Below are 27,909 nucleotides of genomic sequence, written 5' to 3' on the forward strand. Positions count from 1 at the left end.
CCTGACTGGAACGGCGGTCGGGGCAGACGTGAGGGTGATGGCGCTTAGGTGGGGAGTGCTGTGTGTCGCCTCGGTGCTTTTGGCAGGTAAGGTTCCATACTTGTTTTCATCGGAACTGGAGGCGGGAAAGGTGGAGGCGACGGGCCCGCGAAGCTTAGCTCGCCCTAGTCGCCCTTCGGGCAAGGGGGAAAGCTGAAAGGCGGAAAGGTCAGCCGCTGGATGTGGATGGAAACGGGAGAGGGCGAGCGTGGTCGGAGAACCTCCTGTCAGTCATGGGAACCGGTGAGAAGGCGAGGCCGGGCTGCAGCAATTCGAAGCGTCGCAGAGTGTTTAAGGGGGGGCCCGGAGGGGGGTTGGTAGTGGAAACTCGGAGGCCGATAGCCGAAGGAGACCGTTTTTCTGAGTTGTCATCTCCAGAGTTGATGGCAGGAGACGATGTGAGTTGTGGCTCCTGCTGGAGGGCCTGGCTCAGGAAGGCGGCTGTTACGGCGGCGACGGATGTTATAGTGGGGTTGCTTTGCTGTGGTTATATTGCTGTTCTAAATTATGCAGTTGTTGGGCTCATTTGGCGTTGGATTTAATTATTGTCAATAAACTGATCTGTATGTCATGGTGACTTTATTGATTTCTTTCCTTCAGATGAAAATAGATGCTGTTGCTTTGTCCTTAGCTTCTGCTTCATGCATTTTTTTGAAACCATAGACCCTGTATCTGTTGCCCAGCTTCTGTGGTTACAGTTTTGAGTGCAAACAACTTGAGGGAAAAATTCCTGTACTAATATCCACCCATTGAGAGATGGCTCTTATTTTAAAAGCTATCAAACCAAACTGATTCTTGTAGACTATATGTAGCTCTCTTAAATGATACTGATCAAGATTTAAATTATAATTTTTCCCAAAAATCAAGTTTAAAAAGAAATTCTGAATTAAGATATAACTTAGAAAGCAAATACATTTGTTTCTCTATGTTGGATCAATTGTTTTTATACTATGCTAGAGGACAACAATGTTTTAAATTAACAGATTAAATGTGGATAACCTGTGATTACCTTTTCTGAACACTTAAAATAGTTTAGCAAACTGAAGCTTCTTTTAAGAGTGTAAAATGGGACTGAAACTCAGTCTCCTGGTTTCTAGCCTAGTGCCTTAATCATTATAGCAAACTGTCTAATTTTTTGTGGACACTCCAAAATGGAACCTTTGTCCTACATTACAAATTCAAATGACATATTAGTTACTGGTAGCTAATATTTACTGATGCGGTGCTGTTGGTGTAAATTAGTATTATAGAATCCTATGTGTTTATTGTCAATACCTATTCTGCTTAAATACAGCCTTGGATGTAGTTTTGACCTCCCTCCAAGGTTAACATGGTCAAAATAACAAGAACTAAATTATACTAACTGGAGGTTTGTGTGTGGAGTAAAACATGATTCTGAAGGAAGATCCATTTTACCTTTACAGCAGGTTAACAAGAATAAGAAAACTGAGGTTTGGACCAAATCTTGCCCACTGAAGTGTGTAAATTAGCCTTTAAATTGCCAACATAGAACTAAAATTCTTGAACAAATATTAGAAGATTATATTTTGTCTATCCTAACCTATTTGTACTTTTTTGCAGAGGATTAAAATGCTTGTGGCCAATGGTATTTTCTAATGAACTTAATGGAAGTGCTTTAGAGTAAATCTGAAATTGTTTTTAAAAAAATTATAATAAATTATACTACTTAGCCATGGATCCTTTCCTGAAGTGCATGATGTAGAAACCACTTGATAGCTGGTCATTCAGTATGTTTACATATATGGGTGCATTCTGCTACTTTAGTACAGGTTCAGGAACATCTTGTGCGTAGATCATTTAAATCATAACATGTTTACTGTAACTAGAGATCTTGTCTTTTCTAGTTTAGTTAGTTTCTAGTTTATTTGATTTGTATACCGCCCTACTCCCGAAGGACTCAGGGCGGTGAACAGCCAAACAATAAAATACATAGATACAAAAAATTTAAAAACCAGATAAAATCAAATTAAATCATTTTGGCCCAGACAGATTAAAACACCCCAATAATTTAAAAACAGATTAAAATTTACATATTTAAAAAAGGGAAGAGATTAGGCCAAGCCCGCCTGATGGAATAAAAAGGTCTTCACAGCGCGGCGGAAGGTGCGCAGATCTGGGATCCTCCGTATCTCTGGGAGGAGCTCATTCCAGATGGTAGGTGCCCCCACAGAGAAGGCTCTCCCCCTAGGGGTCGCCAGCCGACACTGTTTGGCTGACGGCACCTGGAGGAGTCCTTCTCTATGAGAGCGTACTGGCCGGTGGGAGGCTATTGGTGGTAGTAGGCGGTCCCGTAGATAACCAGGTCCTAAGCCATGGAGCGCTTTAAAGGTGGTAACCAAAACCTTGAAGCGCACCCGGAAGACCACCGGGAGCCAGTGCAGCTCGCGCAGGAGAGACTTAACATCTGCAGCAACGGCTGAACAGCCCCCACTTGGGTTTAATCCCCAAAAAAAACCATAGCTGCCTTTCGAATTTGTGACCTCTCCTCAGGGGAGAACAAATAACCCAATATATATACTGTAACTCTGCAAAAGTATACAGATTGCCATGTCGCTCCCATTACCACCCGCGCGGCCGCACTCTGCGCCAGTTGGAGCCTCCGGGTGCTCCTCAAGGGGAGCCCCATGTTTTCCTGTATCAGAATGCTGTAGTAGTGTTTTTGAATCCAGGTGAGAAAACTATCTTACAATAGATTTTTACCCCAAAAGTTTTTTATTAAAATAAATTCGATAAAAATCAAAAAAATCCAATTTAAATAAAAAAAATCTGATTTTTTTGATTTTTTAAAAAAAATCATTGATTTTTATCTACCCTGGTTTATATTTATTATGGTTGCAGTGTCCTGAGGTCATCTGATCACCTTTTGCAACCTTCTGACAAACAAAATCAATGGGGAACCCAGATAACGTGCATTCCATCAGCCAAGGACTCAGGGAAGGGGTGGGGGAGTGGCAGCAATCATTAGAGAAAGTCTTTGCCCGAGGGAGGCCACTGTTCCTCAGATAGCCGGATGTAAGTCCCTCCTTGTGAAGTGGGGTCGGGGGATTCAGATGGGCCTACTGATTGTGTACCTGGCTCCCTGCCACGTAACAGCGGTCCTGCCTGAGCTGCTCGACATTATAGCCGGGGTGGCGGTGGAAACCCCCAGACTTATTGTTATGGGGGATTTTAACCTGCCATCCACTGGTGAGATGTCGGAGACGGCTCGGGAGTTCATGGCTTCCATGACGGCCATGGACCTGACCCAGGTAGTTCAAGGCCCCACCCACTTGGGGAATCACACTCTGGACTTGATTTTTGTCTCTGATCAGTGGCTGAATGATCTAAGAATAAGGGATATAGACATCAAGCCCTTGTCATGGTCTGATCATTCTCTCCTTCACATGGACTTTCAAGTCACTTCCACCCACCGCAGGGAGACAGAACCAAACAAATGGTTCCGTCCCAGGCGCCTGATGGACCCCGAAAGGTTCCTGATGGAGCTTGGGCCATTTCCTGAGACTCTGGCTCACAACTCGACTGAGGACCTGGTGGTCGCCTGGGACAGGGCGGCTACTGGGGCCTTGGACCGCGTCGTGCCTTTGCGGCCTCTGACCCGATGCCGATCTCGTCTAGCTCCTTGGTTTTCTGAGGAGCTGAGAGAGATGAAGCGTCGGAAAAGACGCCTGGAGAGCGATTGGGGGACAAGCCGATCTGAATCTGACCGAACACAAGTGAGATCTTATATTAAGACCTACCTAGTGGCGATAAGAGCGGCGAAGTCTAGCTACTTCTCCGCTCTTATTGCATCTGCAGAGATCCACCCAGCCGCGCTGTTTAGGGTGACCCGCTCCCTACTTCAGGTGGGGGTACGGGAAGATCCCTTAAAGGGTCGAGCTGAGGATTTTGTACAATTCCTGCATGATAAAGTCGCTCAGATTCGGGAAGGCCTGGACTCCGATTGGGTAGATCCAGGGGAGGAGACGGGGGCAGGTCTTGAGAGCGTTATCTGGGAAGAGTTTGACTCTGTGGCTCCTGAGGACGTGGACAGGATTCTGGGCAAGCTTAACGCTGCCACATGTTTATTGGACCCGTGTCCCTCCTGGTTGGTACTGGCCTCCCAGGAGGTTACACGAAGCTGGCTCCAGGGGATTATAAATGCTTCTCTGAGTGAAGGTGTCTTTCCCGCCGCCTTGAAAGAGGCGGTTGTGAAGCCCCTCCTCAAGAAGCCTTCCCTGGACCCGGCTATATTATCAAATTATCGTCCAGTCTCCAATCTTCGTTTTGTTGCGAAGGTTGTTGAGAGTGTGGTGGCGCGACAACTACCCCGATACCTGGATGAAGTTGTCTATCTGGATCCGTTCCAGTCGGGCTTCAGGTCACAATACAGCACGGAAACGGCATTGGTCGCGTTGGTGGATGATCTCTGGAGGGCTCGGGACAGAGGTTGCTCCTCTATCCTGGTCCTATTAAATCTCTCAGCGGCTTTTGATACCATTGACCATGGTATCTTACTGCACCGGCTGGAGGGGTTAGGAATAGGGGGCACCATGCTTCGGTGGTTCTCCTCCTTCCTCTCTGACCGTTCGCAGTTTGTGTTGGCAGGGGGGCAGAGGTCGACCTCGAGGCACCTTATTTGTGGGGTGCCACAAGGGTCAGTCCTCTCACCCCTTCTGTTCAACATTTATGTAAAACCGCTAGGCGAGATCATCCGTGGTTTCAGGGTGAGTGTTCATCAGTATGCTGATGACACACAGCTATACATCTCCACCCCAGACCACCCCAATGATGCCCTTACTGTGATGTCCCATTGCCTGGAGGCCGTGCGGATCTGGATGGGGAGAAACAAGCTCAGACTCAACCCCTCCAAGACCGAGTGGCTGTGGCTTCCAGCGTCCCGGTATAGTCAGCTGGTACCATCACTGACAATAGGGGATGAGATCTTGCTCCCCACAAAGAGGGCCTGCAACTTAGGTGTCCTCCTGGATTCACGGCTATCTTTAGAAGATCATTTGACATCAGTGGCCATGGGTGCCTTTTATCAGGTTCGCCTGATCCGCCAGTTGCGTCCCTTTCTGGATCGGGACACCTTGTGCATGGTCACTCATGCCCTAGTTACCTCCCGTATGGACTACTGTAATGCTCTCTACATGGGGCTCCCCTTGAAAAGCACCTGGAGGCTCCAACTGGTCCAGAATGTAGCCACGCGGGTGATTATGGGCGCAGCTCGTTACGCCCATGTAACACCTCTCCTACGTGAGCTGCACTGGCTCCCGGTGGTCTTCCGGGTGCGATTCAAGGTGTTAGTTATCACCTTTAAAGCGCTCCATGGCTTAGGACCCGGGTACCTACGAGACCGTCTTTTGCCACTAATAGCCTCCCACCGACCAGTTCGTTCTCACAGGGAGGGACTACTCAGGGTACCGTCAGTCAAATTATGCCGACTGGCGATTCCCAGGGGGAGGGCCTTCTCTGTGAGGGCTCCAACCCTTTGGAATGAACTGCCCCCGGAGATACGGAATATCCCTGATCTCCGTGCTTTCCACCGTGCCTTCAAGACCCTGATGTTCCAACAGGCAGGGCTAAACATATGAACATGTGAATGATTTTTTAAATGTTATCTAATTCTGGGTTTTATTTAATTGACTAAACTAAGTAATAATTTTAATTAGCAATTTTATGATGTTTGTGTGTCTATATTTTTCTTGACTGTACACTGCCTTGAGTCCTACGGGAGAAAGGCGGTATAGAAATATAATAAATAAATAAATAACTTTACAACTGTGTTACTAACTTAACTATAGTACAATACTACACTACAATATTTAATAACTGTGGCAATAAAAGTTGTAAATTGGGGCAAAACTCACTTAACTGTCTCGTTTAGTAACAGAAATTTTGGCCTCAATTGTGGTCATAAATCAATGATTACCTGTACCTAAGTTCATTCAACTCAAGCTACAGAGGTAGAAAGCATTTGATACAGTGCCATTAAAAGAATAATTCCTACTGGAAAAAATTTATGTATTTTATATCTGCGTACATTTAAACTATTTGAGAACAATGACAACTGCTATTCTATTTAAGATACATAAATAATTTAGTTTATTCAGCATGAAATGGAGCTTAGTTATGTAGCATGAGGCTGTATATTCTGCAACACTATCCATGAGTCAACAATGGGTCAAAGGAGTAGCAGAGATGACAGTTGCTCTTTAAAAATTATGATTTAAATCGAGTTGATTTAAATCAAGCCTTTTTACTAGTGATTTAAATCATGATTTAAATTGTGATTTAAATCAACTCGATTTAAATCAAATCCACCCTGATAAAAACCAATTGCCAAGTATCAGAATTTTGATCACATGACCATAGGGATGCTGCAATTGTTGTAAGTGTGAAAAACAGCCATAAATCACTCTTTTCAGTGCTGTTGCAACTTCAGATGGTCACTAAACAAATGGTTGTAAGTTGAGGGCTACCTGTTCTGCCTTACATGTTTGTGGAAATGACTTTATCATATTGCATTCTTATTTCAGTTGTTTCTGCCAATGAATTCAGTGTATTAAGAACTCCTGAATCTGTTATATTTCGAGAAGGAAATTGGCCAATTCCTGGAGAACGGATCCCAGATGTGGCAGCCTTATCCATGGGCTTCTCTATTGAGGAAGTATGTGACTCATTACTGTATATCTCTTCGGCCACAGAATTCCTTGCCTTTTTTTTAAAGTGTTGCAGATCTGTGTTCCGGCACTATCTAGGGAAATTCAAAATCAGATTATACATTTATTTATACTTACCGGTATGTCCAACATGTTTACCAAAATCATGAATTGATGAATAGTACTGCATCTGTTCTTTTCATTTAAATAGTGTAATGATTTCATTAATACAGTTTCTAATGCCCCATATTAAGTTATACATAAATTCACATAAAACATTTTTTTGGAAAATATAAACTATTTTATTTTAAAAAATTGCATTGCTACAGGATCTCTCTTGGCCTGGGTTAGCAGTAGGTGATCTCTTTCGGCGTCCGCGAGCTACTGTTCTTGTTACTGTAACAGGGATAGACAAGCTAACAATGCCTAAGAATGGAGTATCTTACCCAGTTGAAAATGTAAGTACATTATAGATTCCAGTGTATTAGTAGCAAAATTTCCATATAGAAGAACAAGAAAGTATGGTTTCGAGACTGCATGCTTTTGTTATGAGTTGGTGTACAGAAACAGAATGTAAATTTTGGTAGTCACATAGAAGATACTTTTTTTTCTTGGAACATTTAGAATGTTTGTATTTCAGTAAATTTATACAGCAGTTCTTTCTAGAAGCTCTGTATGGAAATGATGTACTGGTAGAGGTTTCCATCTGAGATGGAGAATGTACAGAAATTTTCCCTTTCTTTTTATATCAACTGTAGCAGAAAGTAATTTTTTTTCTTGATCTTAATAATTAACATATTTTTGCTTTCTTTTTCTTCCCACATGAATAAACTATTCGTGTACTGGGAGGAATATAGGAAATGTATGCCATTTATATACTGAAGTAAAAAAAATCAATCCGGCACATGGAAATATAATATATTGAGGTTAGACAACCTAAGGACTTGCAGTTTCCAGGAACCCCAGCAAACTTACTCAGTGGTGGTGGGGGTGGGTGGGATAGGAACTGTAGTTCAGAACCTTTGGAAAGTTCTCTATTGACTAACACTGCAATAAATCAAAGAAAAAAAAAAGCTAGACAGGAGGTATATATGAGCTAAGGCCAATTTAAATAATAAATTTTTATTTGAGTAAAGTTTTACTTTCTTCCTTTAAAACAGGTATTTTTAGATTATAGAATAATAATTACCTCTTAAATGGAAAGATCTATATACAGTTAGAAAGCAAGGCTTCATAAAAACACTGGTTTATGTAATTTGGGCATGATTTTTCTATAATTTGTATCCACTTTAATCTGAATGTTAATACTGTACACCTTAATTTGTATTACCTTATTTGAATATGCATTATTTCTTATTGTTTGTTCTTCAGTTTCATCAAAATAAGTTACTTGAAGATTCTGAAATCTTCATTATTTTCCATGACAGAAATGTTTGGCTAATCTTAAAAGATCCTAAGATAGCCCTACTGAAAATATAACTAATGTTTACTCTCCTTACTTCAGATAATTACAACTTTATGCATTCTAGTCTGAAATGTAACCTGTTATTTTTTAGAACTACATGTTTCTTTATTTTGGGGAAAGCTAGTAGTTACATGCAATTAAAAGTCTTCATAAATATATTTCATGTCGATTTTTGTTTTCCTTGGGACAGTACAGGTAGTCCTTGACTTACAACAGTTCATTTAATTACTGTTCGAAGTTACAATGGCACTGAAAAAAGTGACTTAGGATCATTTTTCACACTTTTTCAAACGTTGCAGGTGTTATGGCCCGCCAGCGGCCAGCAGAGCTGGCAGCAGATTCGGACAGTGAGGAGGTTGGGGAGGAACGAGGGCCAGTCCTGGAGTTTGGGGAAGGCTCTGACGATGGCTCTGAGACAGAGGCAGAGAGGGGGCCAAGGCATCTAGTAGTTCTTTGCTGCCTCTGGAGTCTGATATCAGCGAGGCAGAAGAACAGTGTGAGCCTGTTCCCAGTGTGTGCATGCACAGAGCTGCTAGGAGACAGGAACGATTAAGGAAACAGGGTCGACTTGGGAGTAAGGCTTGGAAATGATTGACTTTCCATAAGACTTTCCATAAGACATAAAAGAGAAGCGAACAAGATGTGAGCTTTTGCAGGAAGCAATTAGTTCATCTGGCTGATTCAATATTTGAAACATTTGTTTGTGACTCTGTGCCAAGTTTGGCCTTATTTATTTTATTTATTTATTTATTTATTGGTTCGATTTATATGCTGCCCTTCTCCGGAGACTCAGGGCGGCTTACAATGCGTTAAGCAATAGCCTTCATACTTTTGTATATACCTGCTTAGTAGGGCTTTCCCCCCCCCCCCCCCAGCGGTGTTCTTTTTATACAAAGTCAGCTTATTGCCCCCACAATCCGGGTCCTCATTTTACCTACCTCGGAAGGATGGAAGGCTGAGTCAACCTTGAGCCTGGTGAAATTTGAACTTGCAGTAATTGCAGGCAGCTGGCAGCTAAGTGCTACTTAACAGCACTTTAGTCTGCTGCGCCACCAAAGCTGCTTATTTCCAGAGGCAGGCCTTGCCCTGCCTCTGGAAATTAGCTTTTTGGCAGCATTCCACGTGAGATAGGTGGGTGTTGATAACCTTCCTCTGAAAGACTGTTTATCAAGCCTTGCAGACTGTAAATGAAGGTAATTTACAGCCGTATGAATTAAAGAGGTTTGCCAGGACCAAGTTTAATTTCTAAGGAAGCCTAGGTCAGAACAGCAGTATCCCCATGGTCACTTGATTTACATTCAGATGCTTGACAGTTGATTGACATTTATGATGATCAGTGTCCTGTAGCCATATGATCCCCTTTTGAGAGCATCTGACAAGCAAAGTCAATGGGGAAACCAGTTGCATTTAACAACCGTGTTACTAAGATAAACCGCAGTGATTCACTTAACAAATCTGGCGAGAAAAGTTGTAAAATGGGGCAAAACTCACTGAACAAATTTCTCACTTAACATAAATTTTGGGCTCAATTGTAGTTGTAAATCAAGGACTACCTATACAGAAACAATAATATATGCTGAAAGTTATTATTTTCCTGTTTTCTATAGATTTCAATTTTAATTTACTAGCATTTTATTTTAGGCAGTTCCCTTCAGCCTGGATGGGGTTGCAAATGCAATACATACTTTATTTTCTGAGGAAACGCCAGTAGTTGTCCAACTAGCTCCTAGTGAAGAAGTAAGTTCCATATTTTTTTTAAAAAAAAAGCATCAAAAATTATGATCTTTAAATGCTTCTGAGTAGAGATTTTTCTTAGAACTTTCAATATTAGGAAAGAGTTAATTGAAGACTCTTATAACAGTGCAAGATTATAATGCATAATGATGGTTCTTTCAGAGAGTTTATATGGTGGGAAAAGCAAATTCTGTATTTGAAGATCTTTCTGTCACACTGCGGCAGCTTCGGAACAGACTTTTCCAGGATAACTCCATTCTTGCTTCCCTTCCCCTCAACTCATTAAGCAGAAACAATGAGGTAAGGAAAGACTCAATCAAATTGTCTTGCTTGACAACTATTTTAAATTGATGTTATGTATGTTAAGGAATCCCATTTTGTGAAATCTATATTCTAGATAAGGTCTGTTTCAGGGCATGGAGTATTTATTAGTTTCAGTTTTACATTTGCCTGTTTAACATTTTTATTGAGTTATAAAGTATTATAAAATACAAAATACAAAGTAAATAGAAAAGCAGTGGGGGTAGGGGCAAGGGAAAGAGAAGTGAGGAAAGATAAGGGGGGGGGAAAGAAAAAGAAGCATTGACTTCCAACTCTCTGTTACAGTAAAATAAGGCATTAACATCAAATCACAACTTTTTGCTTTTTCATAATAATATGAACAAGCCATTTCTATAAAGATCTATCAGTCTGATTTGTAAAACCAAAGTCAGTTTCATTCTTTGCCACATCAAGCACAAAGTTCAGAAGTGGTGTCCATATAAAAACAAAAGTACTTAAGTTCTTTTCTTTAATCAAAGTGGTCAATTTTGCCATTTCAGCCAACTCATCAACTTCTGCAACCATTTGTCCATAGTAGGAATCAAAGTGTCCTTCCATTTTTAGGCAGTTGTTGATAGGTAAACCAATGGCAAACATAACCACCTGATTCAAGTTCTTCCCTCGGCTTTAATATTGGGTAACCAGAGTTGAAAGATAAAATTTTACAGTACATCAACCAGTCTGCTTTGCCACAAAATGGTTATTAAAATCAACATTAACTTTTATCATACCATAAGTAGCCGTGCCATCCAAATCTTAATTTATGGCCCTCTAGTTCAAGTAACCTCTTATCTGGAGGTTCACCCATTCTTTTGCCCAGGTCAAACAGCATGCATCAAAATACATTTTCATATCTGATAGACCCAACTTTCCTTAGCATCTTGCAGTGGCTTAAATCTAATTCTTGGTTTTTTCCCCTTGCCATATGAACTTAGAAATATCCTTCTGCCATTGTTTAAATAAATTATCAGATGTAAGTATTGGTAACGTCTGAAATAAAAAAAAGCATCTTTGGCAAGATATTCATCTTGATTACAGAAATTCTACCCACTAGTAATTTATCCTATCTTTGAAAATCCTGTTTAATATCCCTCCAAAGAAGGGATAGTTATTTTGAAACAGTTTTATATTTGTATTTGTCAACATAACCCCTAAGTATTTCACCTTTTTCTCAACCCTAAAACCTGAGTTTTAATTTAATATATCACTATTCTGAGAAGACATATTCTTGATCAGCATTGTTTTCTGTTTATCTATTTGAAACCTGCCAAATCCCCCAGGTTGATGAGGATGATTTCCTCATCAACCTTCCACTTGATGAGGAAACTCTTTCAGTTTCCTCATCAAGTATTCTATATTATTTTTGGGGCCTGTAAAAATATAACCAGATCATCAGTGAAGGCCGTCAATTTATAAATTTCTTTCTTAATATTTATACACCTTATTTTATCATCTTGTCTAATACTTTTATTCAGGATTTACAAAACCAAGATAAATAGCGCAGGGGACAAAATACATCTTTGTCTTGTACCCTTTTGAATTTCGCATGTTAGTTAAGTCACCATTTATGACAATTTTTGCATTCTTGATGTGTAGATTGCTTTAATTCCTCAGATAAAATTCACTCCAAAGTCCATTTCTTCCAGCACCTTAAAACATAAAAGCCCAATTTATGTTGTCAAAGCCCTTCTCTGCATCTAAAAATATTAAGGCAGCCTGTTTCTAATTATGATATTGTAACTATTCAATAATATTTAAGACAGTCCTCTAATTACCTCTTAGCTGGCTTTTCAGTAGAAAATCTGCTTGGTCTTCATGTATAATATACCTGTAGAATATTCTTTAGTCTTTTTGCCAGAATGGCAGCGAAGAGTTTGCAATCTTCATTTAATAATGAAATTGGTCTATAAGTCTTTGTCTTTGTAATGTCTTGACCTTCCTTTGGGAGCAGCACAATATTGGCTTCTTTCCACATCTGGGGTATATTTCCCCCCTGTAGTATATCATTCATTGTGTCCTTTAGTGGTTGAAGAAGTTAATCCTCGAAGTACTTATAGTATTGACTTGTGAGACCATCTGGGCCTGGGGCTTTGCCTGGCCTCATTTTTTTGATAGCTTCTGATACCTCAAAAACAGTTATCGGATCATTCCTAAATTGTCTCTAGGTTTGTGATACCTAGAGGTAGGTAACTGTTGTCTTAAAAGATATTTATCTATTTTTAACATATCAATCTCCTATCTTTTATAGAAATTTGAATAAAAATTATGAAAGGACTTTTTAATGAATTCATTGTCTGTTATTACATTATTGCCTTGCAAATTTTTCCAATATTGTCTTTTCTCTTTCTTTTCTTAATTTATATGCCAACCATCTGCTTGCTTTAATTGCAAATTCAAAATGTCTTTGTTTTGCATAGTTCAATTTGGTTTCTATATCCTGTACAGCTAACATAGATAATTGTTGATGTAACAATTTAATATGGTGTAAAATTTTAGGATCCATAGATGTCTTTTGCAGCTGAATTTCTTTCTGTCTAATTTCATCCAATGTTCTTTGCGTCTTTTCCTGGGATTTTTTCTTCTTTAAGCGATTATACTGTATAAAATAGCCCCTTATAACCGCTTTACTAGCCTCCTATACTGTTGTTAAGCTTGTCCTTTACCCAAATTATTCTCAAAGTATTCCTGCAGTTTCTTTTTACAGTCTTTTACAATCTTTTCCTTTTGTAAAATAGCTTCTTTAATCTCCATCTGAAACTCGAGCTTTTTCCTCTTAAAGCCAAAAGCACAAGATTATGGTCAGAGAAAGACTTAGGCAGAATGTCCACTTTCAGAATTTTATTTGCAAGATTTTAGATATCCATATCATGTCAATCCTTGAAAAAGATTTATCTCTTTCAGAATAATAATAATAACAACAATAATAATTTTATTGTCATTGTATGTTTATACACAGTATACCCATACAACGAAATTCACTTAACACCCAAAGACCAGGTCCAACACACAACAATCCCCAAACACACCCCCACCCATCACAATTCCCCACTCCTAAACCACCCAAACATCCACACAGCAGACCAAGTAATGCTGTCCAACAGCTCACTGATGGTGGCCCTTTAATTTGTTGTTGAGTGCAATTATAGCTCTGGGATAAAAACTATTCAGAAAACGTGTGGTCCAGGTTTTAAAAGAAGTTTTAAAAAAAGTTAAAAGAGTTTTAAAAGAAGGTATATTCTCTGGCATCTCCATTTTTATATCTCCATGAATCTATTAGTACTAAATTATCCATCATCTCAAAGAAAATCTTAGATAATTTACCCTGTAAGCATTTAACCCCTTTGATGATTGTTCTATCCAAAGCTGGTGTAGTCACTTAATTCCAATCCCCCAACATAAGCCTGTTTCCATATGAGAAAGGCAGTAACTGATCCATTAAATGATCAAAAAATTTGCTTCTATCATCATTTGGGCCTATACATGCCCACCACTATTGATTTTATTCCATTAAGTTCAATTTCGACTGCTACAAATCTACCATATTCATTTGCTACAAGTAACTTAGGTTTGAATGGGGTTTTATATATAAAACAACTCCATTAATTTTTTTTACACCAGCTGATATAAATTCATCTCCTAGTCATTTATTTATTAAATATTTCTTGTATTGTTTCTTAATATGTGTTTCTTGAAGACAGACTATAACTAATTTAAGTTTCCTCAAATAGTGAAATAATTTTTTACGCTTACATGGGGCATTTGCTCCATTAATATTCCATGTGATAGATTTAATCTCCATCTTTAAGCACCGTAATAGATTCCTGTACAACTATCTTGGCCACATCTCTTTTCTTTCTACTTCTCTCTGCCACGTCTTCTTCAATGCCTCCTTTGAGGTCTTGCTCAACGACTAACTTCTTTTCTATACCCATTTCTCCACATGAATCTGGAATTAATTTATATCTGATCAAAAAATTCTTAGCTTTCTAAGACAGCAGTGTGCTGCAGCTGCCAAAAAAGCCAACACAGTTCTAGGCTGCATATACAGAGGGATAGACTCCACATCATGTGAACTGTTAATACCACTTTATAATGCCTTGGTAAGGCCACACTTGGAATACTGCATCCAATTTTGGTCGCCATGATGTAAAAAAGATGTTGAGACTCTAGAAAAAATGCAGAGAAGAGCAACAAAGACGATTAGGGGACTCGAGGATAAAACATATAAAGAATGGTTGCTGGAACTGGATATGTCTCGTCTTATGAAAAGAAGGACTAGGGGTGACATGATAGCAGTGTTCTGATATCTCAGGGGCTGCCACAAAGAAGCACCTGAAGGTAGGACAAGAAGCAATGGGTAAACTAATCAAGGAGAGAAGCAACTTAGAACTAAGGAGAAATTTCCTGACAGTTAGAACAATTAATCAGTGGAACAACTTGCCTCCAGAAGTTGTAAACGCTCCAACACTGGAAGTTTTTAAGAAGAGACCGGATAACCATTTGTTTGAAATGGTATAGGACTGTGATGGTGAACCTATGGCACATGTGCCACAGGTGGCACGCGGAGCCATATCGGTGGGCACGCGAGCTCAGCTCTGGTGCACATGTGTGTGCCGGCCAGCTAATTTTCGTGCCTTCTGGAAAGGCGCTGGAGCCTGGGGAGAGCAAAAAACGGGCCTTCCAGACCCACAAATGGGCTGTTTCCAGCCTCTGGAGGGCCTCTGGGGGGGGGGAGGCCGTTTTCGTCCTCCCTAGGTTCCTAGGAAGCCTGTGGAGCCTGTGGAGGGTTTAAAATGGGACTACAGGGCCCACTGTGCCATCACGTGCCAAAAGCGGGGGGAGCGTGGGAGGTCGCGAGCACATGCGCGGGGAGTGGGGTGCATAGAATTATGGGTGTGGGCATGCACGTGTGTGACCTCCCCACACACACACGACCCCCATTTTTGTCATGTGATGGCAAAAAGGTTAGCCATTACTGGTATAGGGTTTCCTGCCTAAGCAGGGGGTTGGACTAGAAGACCTTCAAGCTCCCTTCCTACTGTTGTTCTTTAGCACAAGTTAATGCTAGAACTATTCAGAGAATAATTTATTAAATATTTCTGAGGAAGGAATTAAAAGTATTCTGAGTGAAGGGACACAAATAGTGACAATGAGGAAAATATGAAAATAATTTTAAGAAAAATTCCTATTCCTATTCTATTCTCTGTGGAATTCAGCCTAAATCTTTGCTCATGGTAAGTATCACCCCTTCCGATTTATCCCAACAAAATAATATTTTTCTCTGCTTCAGTTTATTTCAGCTTTATATTAAGTGTTTCATTTGTTAAGAGAATGTATGGGTAAGTCCTGCATGTGCTACCCATGCTAAATTAATATCAGAATTGATTTTCAGTCTTTTTATTATAAATTGAAATGCTTTTTCAATTCACCTTTTTGTATGTGTGCTTGTTTTTATGTATACATGTTTATTTCATAGGTTGATCTCCTCCTCTTGTCAGAATTGCAAGTTTTGAATGATATCACAAGCTTGGTAAGCAAATTCTGCAAGCAAAATTCTACTATGTGGTTGACTGTATATTTTATGACTGTAATTATTCAGCTGATTTAGAACATTTTAAATTAGAAAGAACACAGAATGTGTAGTTTATTGGCTAAACTGGACCTTGATAAATTCCTGGAGAAGCGGAATATAGGATAAAAAGTATCAACATGTTCCAGCACTTTCACTAAAATGGAATGTCATGCTCCATGATTCTAGCTCTACATCTTTTGTATATAAAGGTATCTTTGACTTATGACTATCTCTAATGGTCCGAATTAATGACCACCTGAGAAAGGGTGCTTTATGTCCTGTAGTGCACTTCTGACCACATGCAAAATGTCATATCCACCTCTCCCCCCCCCTCAGTATTGTGACCATGATCTAGGTGTTTAGCAAACTGTTTGTGCTTATGACTGGTTGCCAAGCATCCTGTCAACATGTGATTCCATTTGCAATCTTCTTTGCTGCTTTCCCAGAAAGACAGTGGCAAGCTGCTTCCACTTGCTAAGAGATCTCTGTCTTGTCTCTGGGGGCTATACAAAAGGATCATGGCTTAAATTGCACCAGTGCGCCTGTCATTAACATCAACCATTAACATTAACTTCCACCCCACGTAGAGTCATCTGTAGGATACAGATTCTAGAAAACAGTTACTTAAAATAGTTAAAACGTTGCTTTCTAAAATTGAAATGCCTACTTTTTACTTTGATATTCTTTTAACAATTTTTACCTACTGCTTCCCAAGCTTTCTAGACACAAACATCTGGCCAAGGATCATTCACCAGATCTATATTCTCTAGAACTTTCTGGGTTGGAAGAAATACGTAAAAGGTATGGGGAAGATTCACAGCAGTTCAAGGATGCTTCTCAGATTCTTGCAGACACTCTGCAAAAGGTTAGTAGAGCAAAAATGCTGGTAAATAATGTAACTTTTTCTTAACTTAGAATATAGAAACAGGCATGAGTAGATTATGCAGTGCTTTATTGCTGATACCTGTTTGGATTTTTTCAAATAAAATTTTCTTCAGTTTATAGTTGTTGGCCAAATAAAGATATAGTCTTAATTCATTCTTCAGTCATATGTACAGGTAATCCTTGAGGTACAACAGGCCACTTAACAAACATTTGAAATTATAACAGACCCCAAAAACATATGACCCTATTTCAAAGTTATTGCAGCAGGCCTGCAGTTGTTTGCCCTTATGATTTACCATAAGGTTGCTGCAGTGTTCTTCCACCTCTCTCCCCTCATCCCACCCTTCTGGAACCCTGCAGCATTGCCTACTCTCCACATATCCATCATGTCCCACACTTAGCTTTTGAAGCTATCCGGAGTTCATGTTGTAGAAGGAGAACAGGCCATGTGTCCCTGGATTGCATGGCAGCAATCAAAATGCAACCATTTTGTCCTGCCCATTTGAGGCCACTAAAGAAATTCTTCATCCTGCTGCTTTAGAGAGGTCTGCATAGTGCTGCAGAAACTTCTGAACGCTACAGAAAGTTTCTGCAGCATTGTGCAGATCTTGGTAAGGCAGCAGTTTGTCCTGAAGCTGTGTGATAAGTGGCTCTACTGTAGTCGCCATTTTCTCCTGCCCATTTGTGGAGGGGAGAACCAACCTAGAATTGAGGAGAAATTTCCTGACAGTTAGAACAGTGATGGCAAACCTTTTAGGCACAGAATGCCCAAACCGGAAGGTGCATGCGCGCCAGAGCACCGGAAACCACCGGAAACGACCACCTGGCCAGCACACATGGAAGCCTTGGAAACCCGATGACCAGCTGGCTGAGCTGGGGCAACTGCGCATGCCCACAGAGAGGGCTTTGTGTGCCACCTCTAGCACATGTGCCATAAGTTTGCCATCACAGAGTTAGAATAATCAGTAAAGTTGTGGGTGTTCTATCACTGCAACTTTTAAAGAAGAGATTGGACAGCCATTTGTCTAAAATGGTATAGGGCAGGGGTCGGCAAACTTAAGAGCCACTTGGACCCGTTTCCCACAGAAAAAAAACACACCGGAGCCATAAAACCTGGGTGGGCGTGGCCAACTCGATGTCACTCACTCACCCAGTCACATGACCCCCCCCCAGCCATGCCTACCCAGCCACAAAATCATTCTCTCTCCCCCCGCCCTCTCTGCCCCGCCAGCTGGTCTGGGGGTTCTGCCAGAGAAGTGGCAGCATGAGAACTGTTGTTGCTGGGGGCAAAGGGGGGGGTGCTGGCAAGAATAGGCAGTCCAGGGCTTCCCTGTCTCCCCACCCGAGCGGGCTTTTGGCATGGCCCAGACCTCCAGAGTCCGGGGGAAGGGATTGAAGCCCCAGTCTGCTGCTCCTTCCGTTGTACGGAAAAACCAATATACTACTTAAATTATTTGTTCCTTCCCTCAGTCCTGTTTCATGGCTTCCCAACTTCCTTATCCTTTGCTTTCTCGCTATTTTCTCCAAGCAGCCAAGAGAGAATGGGCTTACCCGGCTGTCACAGTCTCCCATGCCTGCGATGCCAGATCTCGCCTCCCACCCGGTTGAGAGACTGCTTTCCTTGGCAAAGCGGTTCATTATTGCAGGGCAGGGGACAAGGGCGGCGCCAGGGGATCCGTGTAGCTACTATCCCACCCCTCCTCAGTCTCGGTCATGCCACGAGGCTCCAACTCAAGGAGAAGACGGAGGAAGAGGGGGGGCGTGGGAAGTGTAAATGGCAGCTACCTTGAGCAAGCCACAGCACTATTACGCAGGGCTCCGAGTGGTTGGAGAAGCGGCAGAAACAGCAGCCAGGGCTGCGCTTTCAGCGGGTAAGCAATGCTGCCTCTGCCGCGAGGAACTTTGGAGAGAATGGGCAGGTGAAGGCTGTGGCCGTTCTCGCCAGCTCTTAGCCTGCCCCACCCTCTCTCCAAAGTGAACTCCAGCCTGAAGAGCAAGAAGCAAAGGCTGCCTTATGTGCAAATGTGGCGTGAAGGTAGGTATAAGGCAGCTTCTCTCCTGCACTCTCCTCCTCCCACTCTCGTGATGACTGGCCAGCTGTGGCTGAACTGGGAGCATGCGCACACGTGGGAAGACCCTCCTTAAGCAAGCCACTGCCCACCCTGCGCGCACCTTTCCTGAGCTTTAGCGCTCGCTTGAGGAGGGTCTCCCTGCGCATGCGCATGCTCCCGGCTCAGCCACAGCCGGCCAGGGCATCACGAGTGTGGAAGAGCCACACTCAAGGGGCCAAAGAGCTGCACGTGGCTCACAAGCCATGGTTTGCCGACTACTGGTATAGGGCATGGATATCAAACTCGATTGCGTCACGGGCCGGATTGTGATATATCACGATGTTTTTTGCCTTTGTAGAGCCAGGTGGACGTGGCCTGCTTGTGATATATCCGGCCTGCGAGCCGCCAGTTTGACAGGCCTAGTACAGCATTTTCTGCTTCAACAAGGGGTTGGACTAGAAGACCTCCAAAGTCCCTTCCAACTGTTATTCCATTATAATATTTGAGTTGTGTGCCTTTTATCATTTGAATCTAATTTCAGCTGGCAAATTCTGAATGTTGGGCTCTTTCAGTTTGCAGATGAGATGTACAACATCTACAGTGGGAATGCAGTGGTAGAAGTGGTAACTGTGAAGACTTTTGATACTCCCTTTGTGAGAAAATCCAGATCTATTCTACAATCCTCAGAGGTTATACAAACTTTTGCATTTCTTTTGGTAGTTGGATAATACATCTTTTTTTGAAAATCTCATGCATTTTAGTAGAATAACTAAACAGAAAAATGCAGAGTATTAATGATAACCTGTTTACTCTGTGCTTTATACTTTATTTTTTTAGCCCCTCAGTACATAATTCTTGGAATAAAAAACAGTAGTTGTAAATGCACTTGAGTATAGTCACTTGAGTCTCAGAGTAATATAATGCAGAAGTTGAATAATTATTCAATTTCTCTATCATTTCTATTTTTGTGACTTAATGATTTGACATAATAATCTACAGCATTTTTCTTTGAACCTCAGAAATTAGGAAAACATTTGATTTACTGAAATTATTTGTCACTAGATTTCCAAATTACTTCTGTGAAGTTTAAAGCAAATTTAAAAATAATGTAATATCACAGATTACTGATGAATTTATAAAATATACATATCTGTTATTTTCCAAACATTTTGTTGGAATTTTTCATTAGGTGCAACATGCCCTTAATTCCATGAATTACACTGGCATGTAAAGATTGCTTGGTTTTTTATGTTGAAAATATTTCAATAGGCCTGAACACTGGGCTAAATCCAACAGATTGGTGTTCAGCTGTGGTAAATACTGTATAGAATCTGGGTAGGAAAAAAATCAGATGCATTGGAACATTGTCATTTAGAGAACGTGAGAAAGATCTAGGAGTCCTGGTGGTCTACCAGTTGAGTGTGAGTAAGCAATGTGCTGTAATTGCTAAAAGGCCAATGCAGTCTCGGGCTGCATTTATAGAAACGTTGCACCCAGATCACAGAAGGAAATAATGTTTTTGTGCTGTTTAGACCAGACATTGTTCTGTGTCTAATGAGGCACAGCTTGTTTTTAAAAGGGCCTGAAAAAATTGGAGCAGGTTTAGATGATATTGAGGGGTCTGGAAACTAGCCCACATGAGGAACTGGATGTATTATACTTTCAAAAGGTAAGATTAAATGGAGATTTGACTGTGATATGCCCATGAGGCTGTCCATTATATGAGGGGCAGACTGTTCTCTGTTAAAGAGGCAGGACAGTGACCAAAAGGTTGCTATTAAAAGAAATTAGATTAATGCTGAATATTAGAATGAATTCCATAAAGATAAAAGCTACTAACCAGTGGAACAATCTACCTAAGCAGTTGTAGACTTCCTCCTTGGAAATTTTCATATAGGTGCTAGATAACTACTGGTCAGGGATTATTTAGTAGATTTCTAATTTGGATTAAGATGAAGATTCTTCCAACCGATACTCAATAACTTAATAGGAAAAAAATTACATTGAATAAATTGACATTTTTTTATGTTAGAGTTTGCAGCAATCCAACCAACATATAAGTAAACAGTTCAGCGGGATTCATTTATATAAGAAACTTCTTAATATACAATACCATACAGCAGAAGCCAGAACCAGAACTCAGAATTCAGAAGTACAGAATCAATAATCACAGAAGCACTCATATATTTATACAGATCAGGGGACCTAATCCACAGCTAGTCTCCGAGCCGTCTGGGTCACCAAACAGTCCCCATTGGCTGACCTGTTGCCATGTCTATTCCAATACATGAACCTTTATATACTGACACTCCTCCCTTCATGACTGCAATAGACATAAAACCGAATAACTTAATATTCTTCCCATGGTGCACTCAACCAATGGCTTGGTCATTATATGTGCCAGATTGTCCTCTGAAGAACAGTGAAGCAAGCTAATTAATTTACATTTGATGGCTTCTCTTACAGTATTTAATATCCACATGCTTGATTCTATTCTTTACTGTGTCACCTGTAGCCATTTTAATGCAAGCAGCATTATCCTCAAACACTGTTACAGCTTCAGTTACTTTTATGTGTAAATCCTTTAACAGCTGTACGTACCAGGTTATCTCTGAGCAAAGCTCAGACAGAGCAATAAATTCTGCCTCTGCCAATGCTAGTGCCAACCTTATGCTTTTACTCTTTACAGTTGGCGCGAATACCTCCTTATAGTGCATGTTTTTCCTTTGTGAAAAACTTTGTGCCACTAACCTTGCTTTATATTGTACCTCATTGTTGGGCAGTACTTTGTCCATGGCTTCTTTCCATTTTACTTGTTCAATTTTGGGTAATGTCAATATTTCCTGATAGTTTCTTGGCTTATACCACACATTACACACCTTAGCAGAATACCTGTCAGGTGGAATCCCTTATTCCATCGCTCTGACCTGCGTGGTATTGACTGCTCTTGTGTTTCAACCCTCTCTTGCTTCATATCCAAGTCATCATCTTCTCCTGACTCCTTTTCTTGCTCTCCTTCAGTTTCTCTTCCTTGAACGCTGACACCGTCACTAAGTGGGTCACTGTCACTAAGTAGATCACTCCAAAAATTTGCATCAATTATGTTCCAATTTTGCTCTGCAAAGCTAGCAGACCTGGAAATGACTATTCTTTTGCTCCCATCGCTAAAATAGCTCTTTGAGCCAGGCTCATAACCTGTAAACCTGAGCTTTCTAACTTTTGGTTGACCTTTTTTCCTGATTGCTTTTGGAATATGCACCCATGCATTGCTTCCAAAAACCCTTAAATGTGCCAAAGATGGCTTTCTCCCATATAGCGCAGCATATGGAGTATTATTAATAGAGGAACTCCACAGCCTATTGATTAAATAATTAGCAGTCAACATGGCTTCACCCCAATATGAGCTGCTCAGACCAGAATCCTCCAGCAGTGAGTCCTTCATTGTTTATAAAACACCATTCCGTCTCTCAACCACGCCATTCTCAGCTGCTGTGTACAGATTTTTGCATCTGTGTTTTATTCCTAACTGTCCCAACCACTGTTGAAAACTTTCTGACATGAATTCTGAACCTCTGTCAGTTTGCAGCTGACATACCTGTTGTTTATATCTCCTTTCTACAAAGCTTACCTGTTGCTTACATTTCTGTAGCACCTCTATTTTACTCTTTAGTAAATAGCAGAACCCAAATCTGCTGTAGTCATCTACAATGACCAGTGCATACTTTGCTCCTCCCAAACTGGATTGCATTGGCCCTACCAAATCTGCATGTACCAGCTCTAGAGCTCTTGTTGTCTGCCTTGTACTACTCTTGCTTACTGGGAATGCTTTGGACTTTGATGATTTGCATACTGCACAGTCCAAGTATGCCTTACATCCCTTTAAATTTAACCCTTCTCCAAACTGTTCTATCTTTTGCAAAACTCTGAAGCTGGCATGGCCAAGCTTTCTATGCAAGAGATGAATGCATGGATCATGTTGTGCCACATTTCCAAATGTTTGAGCACATTGAACCTTTTGTCCCTGCAACACATAAAGATTTTCCTGCTTTATGCCCTGTGCACATACATTCCCATTTCTCTTTATAAGGCACTTCCCATTTACAAATGTGGTCTCAAACCCATTTTGGTCTAGACTAGAGACACTCAGTAAATTATGCTCCATTTCAAGCACACATATGTTGTCTAATTTCCTTCAGACATGGAATCACCACACTGCCTTTTCCAGTGACTTTAGCCTTCTGGCCATTCGCCAAGGCTACTGCATCTCCAACTGGATCCATTCTGAAAAACAATTTAGAATTATTAACAATTGTTTGACTAGCCCCACTTTGTCCCTGCTATTACAATAGCTAACTTTTGCAACAGCAGCCTATCCATCAGTGGTATCTTTTCTTTGTAAACAGTCTTTCTTCAAATGAGTCTTATCACTACAGATGAGACACTTCCGTTCTGCTGCTTTCTTTGTAGAAAACCTTTGCTGGGCTGTAATCTGGTCTCTTCTGTTACTCGGGTCTCTGCAGACATCGTCTCTGCAGACATGCTGTCTGTTGCTGTTCTCTCTCTGCTCCTTGGGCCCCCATCTCAGGAATTTTTCTTTGTGACTTTTTCTAAAATGGTGTTCGTTTTCTTCTGAAATCGAACAGGCTTTAAGAGCTTCCATTCTCAAGTCCTGTTCTGGTTTGCACTCAAAAACAGCTGAAACAATGTCCCACGTTTCATCAAGACTATTTAACACCAACAGTATCTTCTGAGATTCAGGGATCTGCATGCCACGCTGTTCCAACTCAATGAATAAAGTTTGCATATGCAGCAAATGCCTTTCCACATTCTCTTGTGGTTGCAATTGGGCTCTGTATAATTGTCTCAATAATTGCACAATATTGCATACTGACGCACTCACATGCATACTTCTTAATTTCAGCCAAACCTCTTTTGCAGTTTTTAACTCAGCTACATTCAGGAATTGTTCATTTTCTAAACTTAAGATGATGTAGGCCAGTGCCTTATCATGCTGCCTTTGATCTCCTGCTGCTAATGGTCTTGGGGTGGATTAATAACAATATCCCAGAGCTCCTTAGCCTTCAGGAAGCATTCCATTTTTGCAGCCCAAATAATATAATTCTTCTGTCCCAATCGAGGCAGAGAGCTGTCCTTGAATTCAACAGCCATCATGCAAGCCTTCTCTGCTTTGTTCTTTTTTCTTTTTTAACACAGGCTGTTCTTCAGCTTAATTACAGTTCAGTCTTACTGTATCTGGTGTGCTCTGGGCCCATAACCTGTTAAGAGTTTGCAGCAATCCAACCAGCACACAAGTAAACAATTCAGCAGGATTCATTTATATAAGAAACTTCTTTATATACAATACCATACAGCAGAAGCCAGAACCAGAATTCAGAATCCTGAAGTACAGAATCAATAATCACAGAAGCTATACCTTCTTTCCCCGAAAATAAGACATCCCCTGATAATAAGCCCAATCGGGCTTTTGAGCGCATGCGCTAAAATAAGCCTCCCCAAAAAATAAGCCCTCCCCGAAAATATTTAAACGAAATCAGGTAAGACGGCAAGAGGAGCCCCATCTTGCTCCACGCACCCCAAAATAATATCTCCCCAAAAATAAGACCAAGCACTTATTTTGGGGTTCAAAAAAATACAAGACAGGGTCTTATTTTCGGGAAAACACAGAAGAATCACAGAATCACAAAAGCATTCATATAGATAGATAGATAGATAGATAGATAGATAGATAGATAGATAGATAGATAGATAGATAGATAGATATAGATAGATATAGATCAGTGAACCTAAGCCACGCCCAGGTTCCGAGCCTTCTGGGTCACCAAACAATCCCCATTGGCTGACCTGTTACCATGTCTATTCCAATTCATGAACCCTTATATACTGACATTTTACAATTAATCATCTAGAATACACCTTGTGTTTCTTTAGAGTGATTGATGATTTATTGTATATACTTACTCATTCCTTTGTTCTCTCCTTGTTATAGAGCAAGCCTGAAAATCCATATAACCTAGGATATGCATACAACTTTAATTATGCTGTTGTCTTCAATATAATTTTCTGGATCATGCTTGGACTGGTGATAGCTGTGGTGGTTATCTCCTACAATCTGTGGAATATGGATCCAGGCTATGACAGCATCATTTATAGAATGACCAACCAGAAAATTAGAATGGATTAACCTTTAAATGGAAATCTTAGAGGAGAAATGCTTCTTCAGTATTCTGGCAGCATTCAGTATGGACTTTTCATAGTGTGAATATTTTTATGAAGTATACATTTGTTTTGTGAGGATATATTAAAGGGTAATAGTGGGTATAGCCAATGTGCAGAGTTGAAAATGAGCAGGACTACACAACCATGAGCTAATTCAAATTGAAATATATATTTATTCTACCCTGTGACCGTGCAGTGTGCATTTTGCTGTAAGGGTGTTTCTTTATATTGCTTATGACTAATATTCTATCAGTTTTCTTACACTGAAAGTTTAGGATGTTTTCTTGAACTATGTTATAGATAAATAAAGTAATTCATGATGTAAATATTTCAAATGTTAGGATTTTAAACCTATTAAGCTTGATTATCCATTGTAAAAGTTTCTTTAAGCAGAGGTACCTTTTTAAAATACAACCTTGCTGTACATGTACGTATATTCACCCTAAATGTTTATTCAAAGTTACTGTGTTTCTTAAAATAATGAAGTAGAAATACTCATGAAGGAAGAGAAATACATATGGGTGCAGCATCTGTATTAATAATTGTAGGAATGTAGGATCTTGTGGTATTTATGAGTAGTGAATTCTGATGAAAAATTCAGTTATATACCATGTTCTTTTGTCACGTGATCAGTTAACAAATGGTACATAGTGGCCTGTGTTCTGTACTTGACATGATGTATTTCAGTTCTTGATATACGCTAAAAAAACCAAAAAGTCTGATATTTGAGTGGAATGTTTTATTGGGCATCAAATGTTAGGTATAAACATAGCACTGAAGATGGTATAGTCCTTGACATCAAATAGAATCTGCTTGCAGTGCAGAATTAATATTAAACAAATGTAATGGCTTGAGATGCTTGAAAGATTGTTGTTATGGTAACACTGCACAAATTCATTTACTGTGAGGAACTGAACAGATGTTCTACTACAGAGAATATAAAGTATTTAGCATAGAGAGTCAACTAACATTCCATTTGTAACTGTACTTAATTAAATGTTATACTAGTGCAGGCGTGTCAAACTCGATTTCATTGAGGGCCGCATCAGGGTTGTGTTTGACCTCCAGAGGCCGGGGTGGGCGTGGCCAGCTTGACGTCACTTGTGTTGGGTGCGCCTGTGGTGGCCCAAGCACTCTACCAGTGAAAACAGGTACCCGAGCTCTATTTTCAGCTCCCACGTCCTCCTGCAACCCTCTGCCAGCGAAAACAGAGCTCCGTTTTTGCCAGTAGAAGCACTGCGGGCCGCTCCTTCACTGTTTTCAGGACAGGCCTGTGGGCTAGATCTAAGTACCCTGCAGGCGGATCTGGCCCCTGGGCCTTGTGTTTGACACCCCTGTACTAGTGTATACATTAATATTCTTTAATTTACAAGGTTGGGTGCATTGGTATATTGATATTCAACTGCTATAAGAGGGATATCCAATTTTCTTCTAGATCTTGTAGCTGGCACTATGAATATGCTAGGTCTTGGTTACTTATGTTCTAGTTAAACTGTACAGGTGTATTTTCAGTTAATGTAAACACATATAAGTAAAAAAATTCACAACCATACACACGACTGAAAATACTTGAATTCTAGTTCCAGCTGGGACAATCTTTCCCATTGTAAAAACATTTGTTTTGTTTTGCTTTGCTTTAGCTATATGATCAGAATTGTGAGTTATAATTTCTTTCTGATGAATCTGACCTCTTTAAAAAAAACAAATTTCTCTCAGTAGTTTTTGGAAAAAAAGGGAGTTGGTCTGCAGATCTGAAATTAATCTGAAACTTGAGAAAATAAATAATATTTAACTGATGTATTTAAACAAGTTCCAATTGGAAAACTGGCAAGTAAGGGACTGATATAATAGTACTATTACATTAGTAACATCATATAGTATTAAAAATAATACTATAGGCCACTAGCAATAATAGCATGATAGGGTCAAAAATTAGACACTGGTTTCCCTGTAGTAGTGTCAGTTTATAAATTGTTCAATACTGATATGAATAAAAAGATTTGTTAAGAGGTGATGTCTATAGGTTCTAATAATTCATCTAAAACAGGTGTCAAACTTGCAGCGTCACGTTGCCATCATGTGATGTATCGTGCTCTTTTTACCCTTTGCGGAGCTGGGGTGGGTGTGGCCTGCGCGTGATGCATCTGGCCTGTGGGCCACCAGTTTGACACATATTGAAATGAATAATTTCAATATTAATAGAATTGATCAATGTTAATATTGGCCTTGGATATGACAAAACATCTGCTTTAAAACTCTTAAGCATAAACTATTCAGTGTATTACTACAACAACTGAGAGAAGATCAGTTTGCCCTAATACTGTTGGCACATCTGACACCAAAATATTTTTAACTTGGGCTAAATTATAAAGGAACGTTTGAAGGAACAACATGTACTCATTCATATTCAAGAACCTTAGCTTTACAGTTGAAGTTTGAAGAACTTAATCAAATATTGCTCCTCTAAATATTAATCCTATACTGTAATAGAATCTTTTGAAATGTCTGCTTCTGCTTCCGACTTTAAAACAATCATGCATGCATTATGGGATGTTGGTAGCATAACGAATAAGATCTTTTTTTAAAAAAAAATAATATGCTCTTCTGTATTCATACCCAGGCAATCTTAAAGTAAAGGTATGCCATTTATTTTCTGCATAATTATCCAATACTGAAATCCTTTTTCTCAATCCTTTGGGAAATAGTACTATTTAGTTCATGAGGGTTTGTTCCTGTATAAATATGGAGAAAACTTACAGCCCTTTACCTACTAGATACTACTTTTAAATTTATTGTTTGGAAAACAAAAAGAAATATATGTAATTATTGAGCCTATTGTTAACTTAAATTTATTGGCTGTCCAACTGCAATGGATCCTTGGTTTCTTTGGGTTCAGAATAAATATTTCAGTCGCTAAATAAAGCCATGTTCTCTATACAAACA

General features: G+C 40.1%; 1 protein-coding gene across 1 annotated transcript; it reads left to right on the forward strand.

Annotated features, from left to right (window-relative positions):
• ATP6AP2 (ATPase H+ transporting accessory protein 2) lies at positions 1-27,909 on the forward strand. The gene is made up of 9 exons (XM_070944220.1): positions 1-86; positions 6,579-6,709; positions 7,031-7,159; positions 9,808-9,903; positions 10,063-10,200; positions 15,698-15,751; positions 16,509-16,658; positions 19,302-19,418; positions 24,737-27,909. Exons 1-9 carry the CDS (start codon positions 38-40, stop codon positions 24,929-24,931), a joined length of 1,059 nt encoding a protein of 352 aa, XP_070800321.1. The 5' UTR covers positions 1-37; the 3' UTR covers positions 24,932-27,909.

The sequence above is a fragment of the Pituophis catenifer genome, unplaced genomic scaffold (genome assembly GCF_029215685.1).
Source record: "Pituophis catenifer annectens isolate HBS135680 unplaced genomic scaffold, rPitCat1.0.hap2 SCAF_4, whole genome shotgun sequence".
NCBI classification, from domain to species: Eukaryota; Metazoa; Chordata; class Lepidosauria; order Squamata; family Colubridae; genus Pituophis; species Pituophis catenifer.

Bases quoted from the DNA above. Each gene is read 5' to 3' on its own strand.
- ATP6AP2 (XM_070944220.1), top strand. From the start codon at position 38: ATGGCGCTTAGGTGGGGAGTGCTGTGTGTCGCCTCGGTGCTTTTGGCA. The intron at 15,752-16,508 runs GTAAGCAAATTC...CTGCTTCCCAAG, and splicing joins TGAATGATATCACAAGCTTG to CTTTCTAGACACAAACATCT. The intron at 19,419-24,736 runs GTTATACAAACT...TCCTTGTTATAG, and splicing joins CTATTCTACAATCCTCAGAG to AGCAAGCCTGAAAATCCATA.